Source organism: Orcinus orca, chromosome 15 (assembly GCF_937001465.1).
Source record: "Orcinus orca chromosome 15, mOrcOrc1.1, whole genome shotgun sequence".
Lineage (NCBI taxonomy): Eukaryota > Metazoa > Chordata > Mammalia > Artiodactyla > Delphinidae > Orcinus > Orcinus orca.
This window is the reverse complement of record NC_064573.1, coordinates 59666071-59679787: the sequence shown is the minus strand read 5'-3', so window position 1 is coordinate 59679787 and position 13717 is coordinate 59666071. Positions and strand designations below refer to the sequence as shown.

At 39.8% G+C, this 13717-nt stretch overlaps 1 protein-coding gene across 6 annotated transcripts in view; it reads right to left on the bottom strand.

The window, feature by feature from the left end:
- Positions 1-6830: 6830 nt before the first annotated feature.
- ANKRD12 (ankyrin repeat domain 12) overlaps positions 6831-13717 on the bottom strand; it is a 115051-nt gene continuing 108164 nt past the window's right edge. For all 6 annotated transcript variants that reach the window (XM_012535305.3, XM_012535306.3, XM_033439389.2 and 3 more), the window contains 3 exons: positions 12239-12382; positions 10357-10452; positions 6831-9706 (listed from right to left, as the gene is read on the bottom strand). In XM_012535305.3, the coding sequence (XP_012390759.1) occupies positions 9521-9706; positions 10357-10452; positions 12239-12382 (426 nt within the window). In that variant the 3' untranslated portion in view covers positions 6831-9520. The remainder of the gene's footprint in view (positions 9707-10356; positions 10453-12238; positions 12383-13717) is intronic.

Here is a 13717-nt window from a genome sequence, read left to right as displayed (position 1 = left end):
GAAATTTAAGAAATAATTTATTATCTCATTTAAAAATAATAGACTCTGTTATATGGTAACATGAATACATATTTTATGAAAAATAAGTATATAGGGCTTTCCTGGTGGCGCAGTGGTTGAGAGTCCGCCTGCCGACAGGGGACACGGGTTCGTGCCCCGGTCCGGGAAGATCCCACATGCCGCGGAGCGGCTGGGCCCGTGAGCCATGGCCGCTGAGCCTGCGCGTCCGGAGCCTGTGCTCCGCAACGGGAGAGGCCACAACACTGAGAGGCCCGCATACCGCAGAAAAAAAAAAAAAAAGTATATATTCCAAGACAAAAAAAAAAATAGTGAGAAGAGTGGCATTGTCTTACATTTGTGCTATTTAATGTCAAACTTAATAGAAGGCAGCTGGATTTTCGTATCTGCTTTTGCATTCAAACTGTTGTAATATATATTATATCCTCTAAAAAAACTACAGTGTGAGAGGAGACTGAAATGGCAAATAATGCATTAGAATTAAAATAAGAATAGTTTTGAGCTCATGAACTACCTGAAAATGTCCTGGGACCCCCAGGGTCTCCAGATCACACTTGGAGAACTGGTGTTGCAGAGAAATACCATTGGCATGGAAAGATATTCATGATATATCAACTTTTAAAGCAGTGTGTGTATTTTTAGAATGAAGATTATGAGCGATTTGTGTTGATGTTTTTTCTTTGTGCTTGTCTGCATTTTCTCATATCTTTGCCTGTATTACGTTGGTAATAAGATAAAAAATAGTTATTTTTAAAGATCCTCTTTGATAAGCTCTAGAAGATCAAATGTCAGTTGAGCCTCCAGGTGGCTATCAAGTTTTTCTGAATGGGTTTGGGAATTTGAGAGCTGCAGGGGTTATTGTAGTGGCTATTTTATTTTACCAGAAGCCTTTATGATCAATGCGATAAAGCCTCTTAGTAGGGTTTGATGAAAGGGTCAAATGTCACTGATTCACGTAAGATTCAATCACCTGATACAGACGCATCAGTGGTTGACCGTCAGCCAACTACAGTGTAGAGGTGACTCGTTTCCTATTGCTGCTAACAAATTACTGTAAATTTACTGCCATAAAACAACAATTAATTTTCTTACCTGCTGAGCTCCTCCTCCTGTCAGATCAGCGGTGGCATTAGATTCTCATAGGAGCGTGAACCCTACCATGAACTGCACATGTGAGGGATCTAGGGTGCGGCTCCTTATGAGAATCTAATGCCTGATGATCTGAGGTAGAGCTGAGGCAGTGATGCTAGATCTGGGGAGCGGCTGCAAATATAGATTATCATTAGCAGAAAGATTTGACCATAATAAATCAATTGCTTGCAGACTTATATCAAAACCCTATCAGTAAGTGGCAAGTGAAAACAAGCTCAGGGCTCACACTGATTAAGTGTAATGCACTTGAATCATCCCGAAACCATCCTCCCCTCCTCCCGCGCCCCATCTGTGGAAAAACTGTCTTCCACAAAACTGGTTCCTGGTGCCAAAAAGCTTGGGGACCGCTGGGGTAGAGGGAGTGAAGCTAGGGGAGGGGGTGTTATCCTGCCCAGCATAGAGAGATAAGAAGGACAATTGTAGTTTGTGAACTCACTCTTGTAGGTGGTACTTCTACACTCTCACCTCTGGGCCTCCCCTCACCCCAGCCAATTCACCCCAGAAGACAGGGAGCAAAATGGGAGCCCGAGACACAAGTGTTGGGTGCCCCTGCTAAGCACTCCGGTTTGGTCTGATTCTCCACTTCTGAGCTTCCTTACAGGAGTACGGGCAGAGCCCCTGGCCCTGCCGGAGGTGGGACTGGATGGGGGGGGGGGCGAAGGGGGGGGATTGCTCGGGCCTGCCTGGAGGAGGCGTCCAGCCTGTGCGCCTTTCAGCTGGTGGAGACAGGAAGACTATTCTGTGTCCCAAGGAACCGGCTGACTGCGGCAGGCTGGGGATTATGGTTTGGAATCCACTGTCCCATTCTTAATGCTTTCCATCCGAGAGACTCAGCTGAATTAGCTGATTTGATTTACAGATTTGAACCAAAGGAGCCACATCTAACAGCCTGGCAGCCTGTGGTGTGGAAGGAAAGATCTAGGGATGGAAGGCCCTTTGGGAAGAAACCTCCTTCCTCCACCCTTTCCCCCACCTCTTCCCTTCCTGCTTTGTTGTGGGAATTACCGCAAAGCTCTCAAAAGAATGGGGAAAGGAAAACGCTTACTTCCAAAGGCCTCTCAACTCTTCCTGTTTTAAACAAGAAGAAATGTAGAAAATCTTGAGGCTATTTTTGTTTTGTTTTGTTCCATTCTGGGTTCATAAAATACTTATAATTCCTTCTGCAATGAACGGTTGTGAATCCACCAGGCAAAAGGAACGCCCAAGCAAGCTTTTCCGAGGCTCAGGTCCCTAGGGCTACAGGAGGCCTAGCAAACCTCTGGGGAAACTGCCGACCCCGCCTGCTAGGAGAAAATGCTGTTTTGGCAGATGTTTGCAAAGGGCTATCAAGGGCTATTGAGAGATTTACAACTCTCAAAAGCTCTTAAGGCTTCTCAAAATCCACTATTTACTCATGGCTCACTCTTGCCTACCAAATTAGGTCCCAACTTTGTAGCTTACTGATTTAGAATATTTCTTAATTTATATTCATTTCAACTTTTTCCTTTTTTTCTGATTACAGAGAATTTAAATATTTTGGGACTTCATGTGCGACCCTGGCCATTTTAGTCCCTGGAGATTGCACCTAGCTTCCTATATATTCCTTCAGTCTTTTTTAAGTCACATGTATTAACATATGTTTGCAAAAAATGAAATTATGCTAAGAATACTTCACTGCAACTTGCTTTTTCCCATTTGGCATATCCAGAACGTCTTTTCATGCTAGTAAATGTGGATCTTTTTTGATGTTACACAAATCCTCTCCATAGAGCCAAGGTGGTCTATTTGCATGCTTCATACTTCCCCACTCCCGTATTCTGCATTTTTTTTTGCTTGGGACATGGTTCTTTTTTCTTTTTCCTGGCTACATAAACCCTATCCACTCTTTTTTAAAAAATTTTATTTTATTGAAGTATAGTTGATTTACAATGTTGTGTTATTTTCAGGTGTACAGCAAAGTGAATCAGTTTTTATATATATGTGTATATATATTTTTTCAGATTTTCTATTATAGGTTATTACAAGATATTGAATATAATTCCCTGTGCTATACAGTAGGACCTTGTTGATTACCCATCCTACATATACTAGGTTTGCATTTGCTAATCCCAGACTCCCAATCCCTCCCTCCTCCACCCCTCGGCAACCACAAGTCTGTTCTCTACTTCTCTACGTCTGTGTGTCTGTTTAGTAGATCAGTTCATTTGTGTCGTATTTTAGATTCCACATATAAATGATATCTTATATCTTATGGTATTGTCTTTTTCTTTCTGACTTACCTCACTTAGTATGAGCAGTCTTCAGTGGCTGGAAACCCATGGGGGTGCACTGAGGTGAGAGGCTCCAGGGCAGGTAAGAGGGGACACGGGACTGCGTCACAGCTGTGCAGTTTTATCCCACGGAGACAGAGCAATTCTGAGGCAAGAGTTCTTTCAGGATTGTGTTGGGGAGGGTTAAACATAACAAAACAACAAGCAAACGGAAAGACAAAGAAACCCACACACCAAACCCCCACAAGAAGGCAGCTGGTCTCCTGCTCTTCACCTGCTTGCCAGCATCGGCCTGTTCACTCCCTCTGAATTAGTGATGTCTTTGGACTGGATTTTTGTCTGCCTCCATGTTGAGCATACACTTTTGCTCAGTGAATGTTTCCTCGTGAAACTTCCACCATAGTGCTAACTTATGTCAGAAAGCCAGAGCTTCTAGATGCCTCTAAAGGACAAACTGCTCCTTCTCACCACCTCCAGCCTTCATTGTCATTAATTCAGGGACTCAGATGGCTTCAACAGGGCTTCCATCTGTAGTATTCCTGATTAGACTGTACCTGTCCAGGTTTTCTATTCTTTTTCCCTTAATCAGTGACTTCAGCTTTTTGCCTTTAAGCCGGTCAGACTTACAAGTCGAGGTTTTTCTTTTTTCCCTTCATGCTTTTTAAAATATGGATGTGACATTCATCTTTTTCATTTTTTTTTTTTTTTTTTGCGGTACGCAGGCCTCTCACTGTTGTGGCCTCTCCCGTTGCGGAGCACAGGCTCCGGACGCTCAGGCTCAGTGGCCATGGCTCACGGGCCCAGCCGCTCTGCGGCATGTGGGATCCTCCCGGACCGGGCACGAACCCGCGTCCCCTGCATCGGCAGGCGGACTCTCAACCACTGCGCCACCAGGGAAGCCCCATCTTTTTCATTTTTAAGTACCACTCCCATTTCACAAAGCATGTTGCTGTGATTCTCTTTCCCTTTTAGGAAAACAGAATTTTTGTACTCTCCAAATATTCCAATTGGGACAGTTACACAAGTAGTTTAATTAAAGCATTCTGAGGGACTTCCCTGGCGGCGCAGTGGCTAAGAATCCGCCTGCCAATGCAGGGAACACAGGTTCGAGCCCTGGTCTGGAAAGATCCCACACGCCGCGGAGCAACAAAGCCTATGCGCCACAAATACTGAGCCTGCGCTCTAGAGCCCGTGAGCCACAACTACTGAAGTCCGTGCGCCTAGAGCCGGTGCTCTGCAACAAGAGAAGCCACCGCAATGAGAAGCCCACTCACCTCAACTAGAGAACGCCTGCGCGCAACAACGAAGGCCCCACGCAGCCAAAACTAATAAATAAAATTTAAAAAGAAAAAAGCATTCTGAGATAGACGGTTGAAAATATAGTACTATGATTTTAGCAAACACTGCTTACATTAAGAATGTTTGCAATGACAGAATTTTTTGCCTCGAATCCTTGCCACTAAAACCTAAATGCATGGATATGCATACATTCCTTAAATTCTTATGGACGTTAATAAAGACATACCTGACAAAGGGCTTGTGTGCAGAATAAGGACTTCCTACAAATCAATAATAAAAAGACCAACACAATGAAAAATGAGCAAAACACTTGAGGACAGTTCACAAAATAAAATGTACAAATGGCTGTTAAACATATTAAAAGATATGTTCAACCTCTTGAGTCATCAGAGAAATGCAAGTTAAAAGCACAGTAAGATACCACTACATATCCACCAAAACTGCTAAAATTGAAGACTGACAACACCAAAGATCGATGAGGATTCAGAGCAACTGGGCCTCTGATAGTTGGCAGTAGGAGGATAAAACGGTACAACCCCTTTGAAGAACTGTCAGTTTCTGATGAAGTTAGACATACATCTATGCCGTATGACCTGGTGACTGTACTCCAAGGTATGGGCCCAAGCAATGAAAGAACGTGTTCACAAAAAAAGATTAGCATGTTTAGAGCAGTTTTATTCAGCCCCCAACTGGGAACAATCCAAATGTCTACCAACAAGAGTGAATAAACAGGCTTGTACAATATACTTCCACTCAGTAAGAAAAAGGAACAGATGACTGACACATGCAACATGAATTTCAAAACCTTATGTTGAAAGAAGGCAGACGCAAAACAAGTGTATACTGTTTGATTCCATATACATGAAGCTCGAGAACAAGTACAGGTAATCATGGCGCCGGCAGTCATCAAGCGGTGGCCTCCGGGGTGAAGTACTCTGCAAGGGGGCAGGAGGGAACTGCGGGGGGAATGGAAATGTTTTGTATGCATCTGTCAGGACTTATCAAACTGCCTAATTAAGATGTGGGTATTTTTATTGGATACAAATTACACAATTAAAAAAAACTGAGGAAAAAGGTACCGCTCTTAAGCTGAGTGATGGGCACACAGGTGGTGTTTTTTACTCTATAGACATATGCTATATATGCCTCATTCTCTATATCAACAGAAAAATTTTCTTTAAACGTCAATCTTTCCAGGGACTTCCCTGGCGGTCCAGTGGTTAAGGCTCCAAGCTTCCACTGCAGGGAGCACAGGATCAATTCCTGGTTGGGGGAACTAAGTTCCTGCATGCCTCGCAGCATGGCCAAAAAAAAAAAGAGGTCAATCTTTCCACATGTACTTTTCACTGTTTAAATTATAATACTTATAATTCTAACCTTTTGAGCCATTTGATTAATTAGGAATTATTTAAACTTTAAGGCTTGAAAAAGGATTAAAAAAAATTGTGGAAATGCTTCATTTAAAATACAAGACATGGCTACCTCATGAGTTTTAAAAAGTCAATTTCCCCTACATAAAATTTTTGGGTTTTATGTGTCAGAATATCAGAGATAGAATAAAAAATATTGCTAACTTTTTGGATAACTAAGAAAAACACATAATTAGCATTGCTCAATTTCTAGAATAACTCTATAATTCCTCAGTCTGTTAAAATGAGCTTCAGGGGATCTTTGCTTGAGATTTTTTTTTTTTTGCGGTAAGCGGGCCTCTCACTGTTGTGGCGTCTCCCGTTGTGGAGCACGGGCTCCGGACGCGCAGGCCCAGCGGCCATGCCTCACGGGCCCAGCCGCTCCGCAGCATGTGGGATCTTCCCGGACCGGGGCACGAACCCGTGTCCCCTGCATCGGCAGGCAGACTCTCAACCACTGCGCCACCAGGGAAGCCCTGCTTGAGATTTTTATAGTTAAGTCTGCAGCATGTCTAATACTTAAAATTCATTTTCGAGACCTCATTTCCTGAATAGACTTGAGCTCAAAAGGCTAATTCTTCAGAGGTTGTTTCCCCAAAATGAGTATTTTGCAATTTTGCCTGCTGCCCAAGTAAACACTGGTGTTGGGCTTGGAGTCACGTGGGAGTGGAAAATAAAAAAAAAAACACTTAACACATTTCACTCTTATTTTTTCTATAAAAATATAACTCTTTATTAAATAACATGCACAAATATCTAGTCATTTATTAAACAGATATGATTTAGAACAAGATTTAAAGAAATACAAATCCTCAGGTACAATTTAGTATCTTGTTCATGATATTTGAATAGTTAAAAAAAAAATCACTGATTAAACTAACCATCCTTTATTTCTCTTTCAGAATCCTATATCTTTTTAGGCATATACCCCATTCCAAGTTTTTTTTCTAGCATTTTAGAGCTTCAGAATAATCTTTAATATCAAGAGCCCTTAACTTACTTACTTAAGTATAAATTCCCATGGAGAAGGCATTCACTTTTTTTTTTTTTTAAGCTATACCGATTAGCTTTGAATGAGTCACTTTACAAAGGGAATCTGCAGAAGCAGCATCATGGCAGACAGGCTCCAGCAACTTGAGGTACCACTGAACAGGGTGAGAACTGTGGTTAGTACTAAAAAGCTGGGATGACTAAAATATGCCAGATTTCTGCTTGCTTGGTTTTTCTCTTCTGCAGCTTGTTCTGTTTGGCCAAACAGTGATTTTTTTTCCGCACCCCCTTCTCTGGTTGAACCATCAGAACAAACTGCTGTATAAACTTACCCTTCTCATATTTTCTATGATTTCAATGCTCAATAATCTGTTTTTTTATTTTTAGGCAAAAGTATAAACAAAATTTGCATTAAGTTTTTCATATTAAAAAGTATTGCTTTTATAAATTAGTTTTTAATGTTCCCAGCCTTAATAAACTTAACTTCAACAAAACCAGTGCTTCAAAATCTACCCTGCCTTTCTTGGCCCCATTTATCCAATAAAAAAGGCCAAAATCTTTCATCTAAATTTCTAAAGACTACTACATCCAATCTTTATAATAAAGTCCTTGCACTGTGTATTTTTCACACGTGCTGCTTTATTGCGCATGCCAAGTACAGTATCAATTAAAATATAAACTGATGTAAAAATTCAAAAATCCCTAAGCTTAATATATACCTTTGCACTCAAAAACTTCAATTTTACATTCTTTCCCACTAGCTGGGATTTCCAACTTGCAAGCTGAATTTAAATAACTTTATTCCTCATAGATTCTTTTCACTTTTCTCAATCAGAATAAAAAACACCTATTATTTTATAATTCAAGAAAGTATTGTGGAAAGTTCTGTAAATCTTATCTCATATACTTATGATCAATTTTACACATAACCTATCTTCTTTCCAAAAATGTTTAGTAAGTTTAACAGCAGGTTTCAGATCTGAAATATTCCTGAATATTTAATTTAACATCATGTTACAGGAGAAACTGGACTTTTTCTAAGTATACTGCTAATTATTTTATTAAAAACAGCATACTAAATCTTATTTTAATTATAAAATTTTGAAAATTATATGTTTTGCATCTTGACACAAGGAAGAAATACAACATATTAATCAATATTTCATAAACATTGCAGAGATCGATCAGAATATGCCCATTTCTTTTACCTATTTTGACTACCAAATATCTCTTTTTTGAGTACTCAGTTGTTATTTTAAAAGTGCAAAGGTTATTAAGCTTAGAACATTATATTTAAGCAATGTAAAAAAGTTTTACAATGATTTAACATGACCAATAAAATTTATTAAACATATTTACATATATTCACAGATTCTTTCATATTTGAGTATTAAAATAGACATTTACAATTTCAGAATTTTCATTCAAAGGCATTTTTTGGGGGAAGAGGAGAATAGGCTCTATCGTGAGATGAAAAAAGAGCTGTTTCTTTGCATGACTAATTCTAAATAAAATGTCCAACATAGTAAGTCATAGGTACTATCCTGGGAGACTGGTATGAAACACCTTACACTACCGTCAGGCATCGCTATGGAGAGAATTAAATTATAGGAAGCATGCAGTATGGCTAAGTCACAGTCTCTACAGTTCTGTGATGGAAACAAGCTAACTCAGACACGCATGCCTTATTTAAAAGTCCTGCTACCTCAACACACTATCACTACACTCCATACCATACAAACTACAACTTTGGTCCTTAAACATCAGACAAAACAGTTTTACAATTATTTCTTTGTATATGTTTTGACTACCAATCCCTTTGTATACATTTTGACCATTAATTACAAGATTTACATCTGCACAATATGTATAAAATAAGTTATTAAAAAGGAAGACAATATTAAAACTTTCAAAAAGAAAGCTGTACAATTAACTTACAGATATAATAAACTGAAGAAATTTTGTGCCAAGTTTTCCTTCCACATTAGAAACTATTTGGTAGGAATTGAGCCTTTTAGTTTGCTGATCTGTTTTAGTAGAACTTGACAGAACCTCAACACCCGTGGTCACCTCGTACGTAGAGCACTAACAGCTTCCAGCGCCATTAGCAGATCCTCAGCTCCCTAAACATCTACCTCGTCTGCCAACGTGCTCCAACGCGATAGTCACCTTTCACCAATATAAATAATAGTTTTCAGTTAGAAACTGCTTGGATCTAAGATCCAAAATAATTCTTTTCATTTTTAATAAAATGACAGTGTTTACTACATCACCAACTTTAGTTGAACTTTACTAATAGCTGTGAAGGCATAATATCATATTTTTGTCAAAAGGCAGTATTCCATAGTATAATACTCTTAAGCCTCACTCATTTAAAACACCATCACCAGGAAGTCACGGCTGCTATATAGGAGTCAATTCAAAGTCATCATTCACATCAACAAGGGGCACGTAAAACTCCTGGATTTCATAAATGCTGATAGATTTATAGGTGGCAGGATCGAGTTCCTGGAGTTTGAGCTGCCATTCTAACCTCTGGACGGCATTTAAAGCTGCAGCTTCATGTTGTTGCCTCATTAAAAGACAGGTCTATTTAAAAGAAAAGAAGAATTCAGTGATTATTTATTACAATTGCTTTGTTTAAAAATTAATCTCATGCATCGTTTCTTTAGGGTGTAAGATGGATATACTAGGGTATGTGAAGCTTCTGAGTTACACGTCCATTTCTGGTTTACCCTGTCTGTATCCATACACCAAATACTTATGGACCCACAACTTCACACTCATCTAACAGACTTTAATTTGAAACTGCTCTTTCAAGCAATAAAATTTCAAATTATCAGAAGAATCAAGAAAATCTAAGGAAAAGTGATTTTTGAAATGATTCAAACCAAATAATTTTCATTACAGATTACTTGCAAAATACATTTCTTCTCTTCTTGTTCTCCCCTCTTTCACATGCTGGAACTATAACCAGACTCATACACTGGATAACAAATATGAAGATCTCCATTAGAAACTGCTTTTTCTCTGGTAGCTGCACCATGTATATGAAATTGGACCCGAAAAACGGGGTGTGTGTGTGTGTGTTTATCTTCCTTTATCTTCCAAAGTGCGACCTCATGAGGATTCACCACTAACTGGTCTTTCCTTTCCTAACCACTCCTCTCTAACACAGCTACAGTTTCTGTTTATGAAGGGGAAGTATCCAGTTAAAGTGAACTTCTAAACATACATACCTTTAATTTGTCAAATTTATCGTCCACATCTTGTAACCAAGACATGAATTGTCTTGCATTAAAACGATCCCTCACAGAAGTTTTACTGTCATCAGACTGAAAGAAAACATTAAAATTGTTGGATATTATAAAATAAAATAACCTACTTTAAAATCTATATGCCATTTTATCTTTTTATGGTATATTCTACTTTTAAAGGAATGATGAAAAGTATACTTCAAAGAAAGATAACATAATCTGAATTTTAAAAATCTGATAAAGTATTTCCATACTGAGATTAGTTATTAGAATTATTAGGATGCTGCGTTTAGTTATTAATTAAATAGAATCCTACCGATCTGTGTGTCAAAAATGTCTCAGAAAGGCATGTCATATGAAGTGACATGCCTGTGACTTCTTATTAAAGCACAATTGATTAAGAAATTAATTTTCATGTTATCGTTTACCACATGTAGGGAGAAAAAAATGTTAAGGTGGGAGACAGGCCTTTGGGGCTGACATTTCTTCCAGGACCAGTCCTTTGGAGTGCTCACAAAGAAATTCTATACCAACTCTTAAGAATACCAGTTTTGGTATTCTTTTAAGATAGGCTATATTCAAACGTCAGCTTTGTATCTTACTGTGTAATCTCAAACTAATTACATATTCTTTCAATTTTCTATTCAGTGAAATTGGGTAAAAGCACCTCTTTTAATCTTGTTTGAGAATTGAGAGTCACTAAGCCCTTGTTCTAACGCTTGGGCAATGGGAAGCACTGGGTCTGACAAACAACTGCTGCCGTTACTGCCGCCAAAGCTCTGACCACCAACCAGCACCATTGAGGTGGCATCCAGGCAACACAATCACACTACTCACATTCTTGGCTGTTACCACTTCCTCCTTGGTCTTCAGGTAAGACCTTTTGACTGTTTTAAATTTTATTATTGAACCTTTTTTATTATTACAAGTTTATTTTGAAAAGGAAGAGGTCTGATACGAGAATGGCTAAAGGATGGCCCAAGCCCCTACCCAAGGAAGCGGACTTGTTCCTTAGTCCCTCAGCAGCTATGCTCACCTGAACAAGCCTGCTCCTCAGTGGAGAGACCGTCTACCAACTGTAAAGCCAGCCGTACAAGGGTGGGTAACAGGCCCACAGTCATCCTCAAGACGATGACTAAGTTCTTCTGCCCTTCAACTATTAGGTGGCTTGTGGCCTGATCCTTTTTAGTCTCTGATTTGGGGATCATTCTGAGGGTTTACTGGGAAAATTCACTTCTTTTCAGAAATTCTCTTTATAACCCATCTGGGACTCCTGTTTTTTTTTTTTTTTTTTTCAGGTGAGAAAAATAAAGTCCAGAGAGAACTAAGTAACTTTCTCTGTAATATACTGCATATACTTTGTATCTCTATAGTTTGTCTGATTTAAAACAGTATTTTCTAGTCTTTTTTGGTGGTAATCCTTCACTGTCTGTGTTTATACTTTTATATTCTGTCTTATGACCAAAGAATTTCATTCTGGTTTATGAAGCACAAAAAAATTCTGAACAACCGATGTCTAGTTCTGAATTCACGTAATTTACATGTGGCAGTAAACTCTTTTCAAGCCGTGGCTAGTTTTCCACAGTTGTGTTAATTTGTCCCAACAACATCCAAGATCCAAACAAAGCCTGGCCCTCTCTCAGCACTAGCACGACCTGAGCTCCACCCGTTGCCCTTTCTAGCTTCCAGCAGCTTCCACTTTAGAAGCAACTTACAAGTTATCTATAAAAAGCACTTTAGTGTGCAAGAGTTGTTTTCTCCTTTGAGCTTTACTGATTGTTGAATTCATGTTTCTTCTGAGGACCCAGATTACCAAAGGTGCCTGCTATCCTAAGAGCACTAAAGGCCATGGCTAGTCCTTTACCTGGGCGTCCAGGGGCACGCTGTACACTTCTGCATCCAGGAGAACAGTGCATGCGCTGAACGGCAGTGTCTGATTTGCCAGTGTTCTTGCAGCTCTGTAATGAACCCGAAGAACTTCCTGTTCATTGGATACAATGAGTTTTTCCTAGTTGAACAAAGAATTAAAAAAACAACAATTCTTCAACCACTTGTTCTTCAAATAAAAATAAAATCACTTAGGGCTTCCCTGGTGGTGCAGTGGTTAGGAATCCGCCTGCCAACGCAGGGGACACAGGTTCGAGCCCTGCTCCGGAGGATCCCACATGCCGTGGAGCAACCAAGCCCATGCGCCACAACTGCTGAGCCTGTGCTCTGGAGCCTGCGAGCCACAAATGCTGAGCCCGAGTGCCACAACTACGGAAGCCCACGCGCCTGGAGCCCGTGCTCTGCAGCAAGAGAGGCCACCCAATGAGAAGCCCGCACACCGCAACGAAGAGTAGTCCCCGCTCACCGCAACTAGAGAGAAGCCCGCGCACAGCAACAAAGGCCCAACACAGCCAAAAATAAAAATAAATAAATTTAAGAAAATAAATAAAATAAAATCACTTAAAGTGCTAAAGAACTTCAATCTCAGAGCAGTTTTTCTTTCACAGTAAGCTTGAGAAATTTGAGAACTCCAAGGGTTCCAAAAGTATAAGCAAATTTCCTTTCCAAAATCAGCAGTCTCTTTTTAAAAATCATCTTAAAATGTACAAGGATGGCTTTTAGTATGCAGTTATCCCTTGGTATCTGCGGGGGATTGGTTCCAGGACCCCCCAGATACCAAAAATCCATGGATGCTCAAGTCCCTTATATAAAATGGCATAATATATGCATATAACCTACACACATACTCCCGTATACTTTAAATCATCTCTAGATTACTTATGATACCTAATACAAGGTAAATGCTGTGTAAATTTGCCAGCGTGTGGCAAATTCAAGTTTCGCTTTTTGGAACTTTCTGGAATATTTTTTCTTGAGTACTCTGATCTGCGGTTAGTTGAAACCATGGATGCAGAACCTGCAGATATGGAGAGCCAACTGAATTCACCAAGATGTTTAACCATCACCACTAATTGCAGAACTTTTTCATCACCCCAGGAAGAAACCCCATGCCCATAAGCAGTCACTCTGCGTTCCCCTACCTCCCCTGACAACAGCGGCTCTACCTTCTGTTTCTATGGATTTACGTATGAACGCTTCACACAGATGGAATCACATGGTAACCTGGTCTTTTGTGACTGGCTTCTTTCACATCACATGTTTTCAAGGTTCATCTGTGTTGTAGCATGTATCAGTACCTCATTCCTTTTTTTCCCCCCCTCATTCCTTTTTACCACATTTTTTTTATCCATTCATCAGTTGACGGTCTTTTGGGCTGTTTCTTCCTTTGGGCTATCATGAATGAAGCTGCTACGAACACTCATGCTCCATTTTTGTTTGAATGTATATGTTTATT